The 9,178-nt window shown below is 33.3% G+C and overlaps 2 protein-coding genes across 2 annotated transcripts; both read right to left on the bottom strand.

Annotated features, from left to right (window-relative positions):
* Window positions 1-202: 202 nt before the first annotated feature.
* LOAG_10066 (hypothetical protein) lies at window positions 203-4,143 on the bottom strand. The gene is made up of 9 exons (XM_020448077.1): window positions 4,030-4,143; window positions 3,679-3,867; window positions 3,276-3,483; window positions 2,849-2,980; window positions 2,528-2,605; window positions 2,108-2,277; window positions 1,699-1,896; window positions 1,026-1,152; window positions 203-689 (listed from the first exon to the last, which is right to left on the bottom strand). Exons 1-9 carry the CDS (start codon window positions 4,129-4,131, stop codon window positions 580-582), a joined length of 1,314 nt encoding a protein of 437 aa, XP_020301747.1. The 5' UTR covers window positions 4,132-4,143; the 3' UTR covers window positions 203-579.
* Window positions 4,144-6,541: 2,398 nt separating this feature from the next.
* Window positions 6,542-8,345, bottom strand: LOAG_10065 (hypothetical protein; the record flags this gene model as incomplete). The annotated part of the gene is made up of 4 exons (XM_003145592.1): window positions 6,542-6,762; window positions 6,939-7,044; window positions 7,595-7,750; window positions 8,265-8,345. The coding sequence occupies 4 exons, from the start codon at window positions 8,343-8,345 to the stop codon at window positions 6,542-6,544; spliced, it is 564 nt and encodes a 187-aa protein (XP_003145640.1).
* Window positions 8,346-9,178: the final 833 nt, after the last annotated feature.

Here is a 9,178-nt window from a genome sequence, read left to right as displayed (position 1 = left end):
ATAATAATATATATATATATATATATATATATATATATATATATATATATATATATATATATATATATATATATATATATATATATATATATATATATATATATAATGGATTTGCACTACCATATTTCAATAAGTTAACAGATGCCAATTCCTAGGAACTTTTCAATAAACAAACTTTAATTTAGTTAACATTGTAACAGTATTGCGACTAAAATGATAACAGACAAATGCACATGAGTGTGGAAAGGGAATGGATTTGTGCAATTTTATGAATCCTAGTAATACGAATCACCACAGAGAACATCTAATGGCTTTATACTACTGAGTTTCCCTTCCACAGTATCTATGCATGAAACAAAATAATTTCCGGTTCACTTGAACGTGTATTACAGCGTAAACCGAGAATAATCTGCAAAAATTACAAGAGATAAAAGACTGTTTAAGGATTAACATGTTTTCTAACGTAATTAAAAGTTCTTCACTCTATGTTTCACTGATACATACTAAAAGAAACATAGATACCCGCAAAAAATGAGAGGAACAGTGTTTTGCTAAGAAAGCAAAAGATCTATCACTGCCCTATTTCACTCTACTCCACCAGTTTTGCAATACTTCCGCCAGCTGATCACCTCTGTACGCGAATGTAAATATCGTTTCGACAACCGACGAAATGAAGAGGAAACCTTCGCCTGCAATGCTTCATAAAATCTGAATCGTTTTTGGCACGAGAACATTTTTTCGTGTATTATAAGCAATTAGTATGACAAGTCCATAATCAATAGTGGTTTAAAAACTCTTCGTATGGTCTCAGCTGACAGAAGTGACTATGCGTCTACCAATCTACCATTGAAAGTGCCCAAATCGAGTCTTACATCATAGAATTTTTAAAATAATAATTCATGCCGCGTGAATCTTTGTTGATTATGAGTTTCGATCCCAAAAAAATGAAATAGCATTTTCCTAAACCTAATCGAAAGGACCTCCCCCCTCTCACCTACACTTGAAAAAGTATAACAAGTGCTTACCAACAATAAGCATCAATAAATCAGCGAACATCAAGCCAAATATCCTCAGTAAAAGCCATATATTCTTCAGAGCATTATTAACAGCATCAGCAACATATGCATTATAAAAAGCTATGAAATTCTCGTACTATAAGAAATAACATATGAAAGTTTTTGAAATAATTAAGTTTTGAATAAAATGAATAAAATTCATCTTCCTTGAGAATTCGTTCAAAAGTTGCACCACACCAAAATATAAAAAATCAAGAGACATGACCGAAGAGTTTTTAGCGGACTTCATTATCAAACAAATCTATTTATATCATGAATCATCAGATTCTTCTCTACCATACTGAGCATGATTTTTTTTCCGTTGCCTAATGAGAAATATCAAAAATTTAAATTCTGAAAAGGATATACAATTATTCCTTGGAGGTTCTGCGCCAAAAGAGTAAAAATGTAATCGTATTCAAAACAAGTGATAAACTATCTCATGCTTTTTGGCCATTGAAAGAAATTTATCCTTCATGGTATACAAATGCTATGACTACGTTCATGGGCATGCGCACGAAATATTCGGAAAATATTAAGACGAATTTTATAAATTATCATTAGTTTAAATAGGTTATTAGTGAATTTTAAAATAAAAACATGTGAATTCAACCAAACTGATAAACGAGAAATGAAAACATACCTTGTACACCGCGTAGCCTTGCACTAGTAATCCCACTGAGACCAATTTCATATAAAGTAAATAATAAGAATCTTTAATAACAGCAACTAAATCATTATCGTGCTCGAACTCCTGCCAAGCTGTACCGGCAGCATCCATATACGATTTCAACAGTGACGTAATCGAAAGGAAGAAATTACCAGATATCGTTAATGGAAACTGAAAATCGATCATGTCTAAAGTTCTGCAAGGCGAAACAATTTTTTTTTTTAGATTTATCTCCATGTAAATAAAGTCAAGTTACGAAAGTGTTATTTTAATTTTCGTGATTTACTAAAATTAAACAATTTTAGGGAGGTAAGGCACAACAGTAAAGGTGCAAATAATAAATTCATTATTTAAATTTATAAGGTGCAAAATTTAAACCAACTGAATGTTCTGTTACTACTGTTTGTAGATCCTCACAGAACGGTTTCGATGACAAGGACCAGCGCCGCGGTTCACCAAAACAGTTGGTCACTACCATAGCAACAACAGATACGGAGATAGCCAACGTGAAGATGAACGAAATAGTTAAAATCCTCCACCAAAAGGATATCACTAAAAGGAGTGGAGTAGAATAACAATATTTGACAATGTTCACTGCACTAGTCTATACTTACCTCTTACTATTCCAAATGAATTGCATGGATTCATTGACAACATCCTACTTAAACAATACTAAATCAACAAGTTATTTTCCATTAACAATTTCGATTGCCGTAAGACAGATAGTGTGATTTGATTTCCTGTCTTACTTCGTAGGTGTTGCGGAGCAGATTAGTAATATTTGAAAAGAAAAAGAACTGGCCATTGTTGGAGGTGCATTTTTTGTTTTTTTTCGTCTCATGACTTGCCTTTTCGTCCTTTCTTGGTACAGCCCGAGGTGCTAAAATGAAACACTTGTTAGCAATAGAGACTATTACCTAATGAAAAAAAAATGTTCATATCCTGATACACAATGGTGTTTATTTTGTGGCACAAGGAAAAAAATCTTTTTTGGAACTTTCAACAATTGGTAAGATATTAAAATAAATGAATTACATAAAAAACAAAGATTTATAAAATAAATAGAAAACAAATGATATATCCAGAAATGCAATATGACCAATTGAACATACGATGAAATTACCATTTCGTTGCGCATGTTCCGTCGTTGGCTCCAAATGTTCATTAACCAGATCTCGGTGCTTATTTTTCTTTTTCTTTGTTTTTTCTTTTTGCACAGCTGGTCCGTGATTGACTGTATCGTTGTCCTCGAATTCTAAAAAAAATCAAATCAAATACCTCTTTTCACTTTCAATTACGATGATTTACTTTCAAAAGCTCCATTCTTTTTGGTTATAGATTCTCACATCAATATGGCATTCAAAATTCTTATTTTCTGCAAAACTCCAACAAAAGATATCATTACTTATCAAAAATGTTGCTAATGGATGCTATAACTTTATAACCTTTGTATATCCAAAAATAATTTAATCAGAAATTGTTTTAAGTGGGGCCTGGTCTTGTCAGGTCATGCATTTTGTATCCGTGTCATTTAAAGAACAGAAACATACGTTTTTTGACAGATTTCTGTTTTTCAAGAAGTTGTTGCTGTTTGATAGATTGATCGTGCATGAGTCGTACAACATTCAAAGCGGCCGTTTTGCAACCTTTTTCATCCAAACACTCGCCTGCTGCTTGCGAAAGTTCTAATTGTAAAGGATTGCCTTTTAAATCCAACCATTTTAGTGAAACCAGATCACCAAAAGATAACGGCAGTTCCTGTAATACTACCGCTCGTTTTGTCAATGTGAGTAATCTTAATCCTTCGTCAAATTATACTTGAAAAAAAAAAACTCAAATTATCAGAATGCTTTGAACAAACTAGACAATGGTACAACTTGAACTGTACATGTAGGATTAACACAGAACGACCTATATTAAAACATATTAAACTATCGTAGAATGTTATTTTACTTCAATTTCATTTTTGTAAAGGTCGAGATGAACGAGGTTGGTTAGCTTGCCAAATTCTTCCGGTAAATGGACGATACGGTTGTTGCTGAGATCTAACTTGGTGACATGCGTTAACAAGCAGAAATCTGATGGAATCGATGTTATTAAATTATTCGAAAAGTCGAGGTATGTGGCACGTGGAATTTTACTCTGCAAAAGTGTGCCGTAAAACATTTAGACATATAGGAAACAAACAAATTTTATATAGAATTCAAAATATCGAGAAGTGCTCCCTCACTCATTCGTAAAAAACAATTTGAGAAACAAGACAACGCTAAGTGCAATTAGTTTTTTAGAGAACCAAAAACTTACCAAAGCTTTTACTGGGATCGATACTAGCTGACGCATACTTAAGTCTATGTTATTATCGTCCAAAAGCGCTTTCAAGTCTTTCAAAGAAAGCTCTACGTTCATTTCTTCCTGCAAAGAACATCAAATCATCAATGTTTTGTCGAAGTTAAGAAATGAAGATACACATCGCAAAAGCTTTCTTACTATCAGTAATGAAGTAAGTAAGCATATAAAGAGGAAGATGTGGAGTGAAACATCAACAGCGGAAGAAGACTTGCACCAGAATCATAAGGAATTGTTCGATAAGTGGCTGTGGATAACACACAATCTATCTTATATATGCGAAAAACCTGCAAGTCCATTTGACATCAACAGGGGTGATTTGGGAAATGTTCAATGTTAACTCATTGTTCGCTACTAAATCTAAAATGTCCCAAAGATATGATGAAGTGATATCGTTAATGATGTAGAATTTTGAAAAGAAATATTTGCTGATAAAATACTCACTGTTTGCTATTAAATTCTGAAACTTCTGGAATATTTGCCACTAAATTTCAAAACTTCTATCCTAAAATGTCCCGATGTAAATCACAAGCAGAGGAGAGAGTAACAAACAATAGCATACAATGAAATGTAATCCGCTTAACCGAACTGCAACTCGATGTGACTTCGAATTTAATGCGGCTAAAATGCAATGAAAACGTCTCTCTCATTTTGTTGCTCATATCAGATTTCTATATTCTCAGAGTAGTATTAGAGTAGGACTTGATAACGTCTATATCATACTATCATTATGATATAACCAAGATTGATCTCAGGATTTCCTTTTTCTTTCCCAAACATTTCCAACTGTCATTTCTCAGAAAGTATTTAAATTGCAATTCACTGGAGAGAACAATGAACTAATCATCTTTGCTCTTATAACAGTAATCCCGAAATTGGAAAATGTTCGGTATAGGAAATTATCTATGTGAAGAAAAGAGCAAAAGGATAAACTGAACGGAACATATCGTTACATGCCAAGGAAAATCCCGGAGGAAAGATTGAATAACGGGAGATGTATATGTCGACAAATGCGCCATCGTGGATTGATAGGATGCAGTATATAAACTTCACAATAACTTCAAACATAATATCCATCTAAAGGTAGTTGCAAGGTAAAATCCCGGGATATTATTAGAAATGGGATGTTAGGAATGGGATGTTTTGCAAAACATTGATTAAATGATAAGTAATAAAAGGGTCCTTTTTCCGTACGAAAATAGCTCTTAAATGATAAGTTATAATAGCTAAATTGAAAAGCATTTCGAGATTGGATGACAAGTTCTTGATAAGCAGAGTTCATATCTCGGGAATATGCAGCTTGGATAACAAAAATATCTGTAAACAGCGGGGTAAATTGTTATTAGGAATGGACAAATCTAAAACATATTTTACCACTGCTACTCTTCGTGATTAATATTAATAATTTAGATTCTTGTCATGTTTGCAGTCTACTTTTTAATTAATAATACATAATAATTAGGATATTAGAATAAAAACGGGTTATATGAGAGACAGGTCAACTCAGCATAAAAATGTGTTATATGAGAGGCAGGTCAACTTAGCCACCTGATATGACTGGATAACCCATTGAAGTATCCGGAAGCAAATCACCTTTATAAATAGTGAAATGCTGTCTTCTGTTATCGATATAATTTACATTTTAAAAATTGGTAAAAGGGATGGAGGCGCCAAATGGATTAAAGATATGCGCGATGGTAGCAATCAATGGTTGGAAGAGAGGAAGTAATGGTGAATAGATTGGATCATTGTTACAATACCTTCATTTGTTGTGACGATGACATTGCTGATGGTATTTACCATAAGAGATTGTCAATGAAGGTTGTCATGCAGAGAAGATAAACAAAAGTACAGGAAATATACTTTTACTGTAATCGATTAACTGATAGATCATACAATTGAAATTGCTTAATAATATTCACTTCATCCACTTTCTTCTGTATTACAGATTCAAATCCATCATTTTGTTGATCTATTTTTATAAGTTATGATGAAAAGATGAAAACAAAGCAATCCGAACAACACACTGGAAAAGGAAATGAACAGGTATGATTAGTTGACACAATCATTGTTGTTTAGCTATTTATATTGTACAAATACTGCAATCATGAAATTGTGTTCGTAGATTGTGATTTCACCGACGATAGTTACAGGGGACAACTAGTCGAACTAGTCATTGTTGACATGAAACTTCATGGTAAGAGTCATAAGGGATACTGAAGTGACTTTTGTTTGAGAAATCATTTGCACAAGTTTGTGGTTGATTCAACAGTGCAGTATGTCCCCTTACAACTTACTTGTAGTTGTGTTATCGTCGAAATTCCACACAGATCGTTCCCATTGCGCACAACAATTTTTGGAATTTAGAAAAAGGAAGTGTTGGTTTATTTTATGCAAAATATGATTGTCAAATAAATTTCTTATTTAAATTTGACAATTCCCTGTAATTTTGCTCAAAACTTTGTTGAATTTATCGACTTGCTGTACAGGGTGGAACTGTTTCTTGTGTTTCATCCGGTGGAAAGATTGAATCGAAGAATTTCTCAAGCCATCTACACGAAGGACGAGGCCACGATAAAATATTCCGGTTCCAACTGTTTTCATCAATTCCGTGTGCTGTATTCAGTGCCCAATCCGGTGGGAGCATTGCCAACACCTCGGTTTCTGATATCTCACAAGCAGTTGTTGTTCCTAAAAGTTACCTGATGACAATGTTACCAAGCTTCATTAAGTTCGTTTAAAATCATACATCAATAGACTAGGCGATATTCCACTTCCATGAGTCGACTTTTGTATTCCACCTTCATGTAATTGGTAATTACTGGAGCCTATTAATCAAAAAAATTCAAAAAAAAAGATTTTCTTACCGCTATCAATTTGATGAGCGGTTACTGTATCCGAATCATTAGTGAGAAGTGTTGGATGCTGCTCTGCTTGAATGGCAATCGCTCGACACGGAAGGTCAAGAACTGTCTGGAAGACAAATTAGATCACTTAATGGAATAGAGTAAATCAAATTTCATTCCTGAAGTTATGCGATGGAAATAAGTATATATGCTCATTTTATACTTATAGTAATGCGATTCGAAAGGACACAGGACTTGGTAAGGTCTTTCTATTAAGGAAAAAAAAAGGAAAAAACTGAAGTTAATTCAAGATTCAAGCGATACAGAATGGTAATTGTAGAAAGAATTGAGACCAGAACATTTTCAGATTAGATACAAATTATAAGAAGTTAAAGCTGAATTTAATCCGATTGAATGTTATTAGCTATCATTTAAATGAGAACTGATGACCGGTCATTTTTTTGAAACAGTTTCTTCCAACATTCGTGCGAAGGAAGTAATGACCGGTCATTTTTTTGAAACAGTTTCTTCCAACATTCGTGCAAAGGAAGTAATGACCGGTCATTTTTTGAAACAGATTCTTCCAACATTCGTGCAAACTACCAGTGAGTTATTATTCATATTAAAATAACTTTTTAAAAGCTAGTAGGATACACATCAAACTAGAACTAGGTTACCTCAAGAGGTGTGAAACCAGTGCTTGTTTTGATTCGCAATGTTTGTGCAAGTTGATCATTCGATTCTCCCATTTCTATTGGTGCTAGAAACCATCGACGACACTCAGCCTCTGTCCTTTTATCCACTGGACGACAGTAAATTTCTATTGATCGCTTCTAAAAAATTATAATTTTGAAAGAAAAAAATCTTTCTTCTCTGCTTTCAGTGTTTTTTTTGAAGTTTGCTTAGAAATTTTCATATAAATTTTGATAGAGAAACAAGAAACTAGTGAGACCAACAATGAGATTTAGCAATAGTAATGCGATCTAAGAGAACGCGGGACTTGATAGGATGCTTCATTTTGCATCCTTGGCTAATACCGTATAGCCAAACTACTGATAATGTAATTGCGGTTTTATACAATTTATAAATTGTGAACAAAAAAGAATCATTAAGACCATAAGAGTAATATGCATTGGCATGAAACTATGTCAAATAGATACGTAATGATTTGACATATGTAACTGATAAGATTATCAGTAAAAAAGAGTTCAAAATTGATAAGATCTAAGCAGAGAAAAAGAAGGAGGAATATAGAAGAAGGAGTAATAGTAGTAAAGAGAAAGTAATTGAGAAATTCGACTCTTTTCTATATATGGGAGGAAATGGACTGACAAAAGCGCCACTTACCGATGCTTTATGAGTACCATCAAGACGAAGCGAAATAGACTGAATACGTCCGGCTCGAAGAAATCCCTGTAACGGTTCCATTACCAATGCCGGACTATTTGTCTTCAGCTATAAATGTGACGAAAAATTTAAAAGTAAATAAGTAACTTTCAAAAATCGTCAAGTTTCTCTTTCTCTCTCCCTCATTCATTCATACATTTTACATTATCAAAATGAACCGAACAGATTGCGCACATTTGGTGATTTCAACAATTTGCAACCTTCTACATTATACGTGAACTTTTACTCTTCTTCACGAACGTAACCTCATCAATTTCAAACGTATCATAGGGAAATGTTAATGAAAGCAATTACACATCTCCCACTCAATCGTCAAAATATTTTACTTTTAAACTTGCTAACTTTCACGCATGTACTCTATTCAAATTCCTGTGGAAGCAAACAAGATCGAGAAAACTTTTCCCAAATTTTTAAATAAATAATTAAGTGTTTCATCGATTGACCTTTCTTATTAGGATTTTTTTTTCTTTTGGAAAAAACTTTATTTCGGTCAATGTGACGCAAATATTAGCAGAAAAATTTTCGAGCTTTTTGTTTCGATTCCCTTTGCTCTATCTTTCCATTATTGAACATGAAGTTTTGTTCTATCAGATTATAACTTAAAGACTTTTCAACAATTAAAAGTTTTAATTTTCGACATCTAAGTTATCAAACCCCTGCTCTCCGTTCCCCAATGTCATTGATCAGAATATATGGTGAACAACTGGATCACAACAATTATTTGAATGTTTGTCCGTCTACTCATCATTTTACCTCTTTCCGGAAAACAAAAATTCAACTTTGAAACATCAAAAACTGTTTAATCCGTCGCAAATGCGAATCACGGTTCCTCGCAGAGTGCAATCATTGTTTTG

Source organism: Loa loa (assembly GCF_000183805.2).
Source record: "Loa loa unplaced genomic scaffold supercont3.2, whole genome shotgun sequence".
Taxonomy (NCBI): Eukaryota; Metazoa; Nematoda; class Chromadorea; order Rhabditida; family Onchocercidae; genus Loa; species Loa loa.
This window is presented reverse-complemented; position numbering and strand designations above follow the sequence as displayed.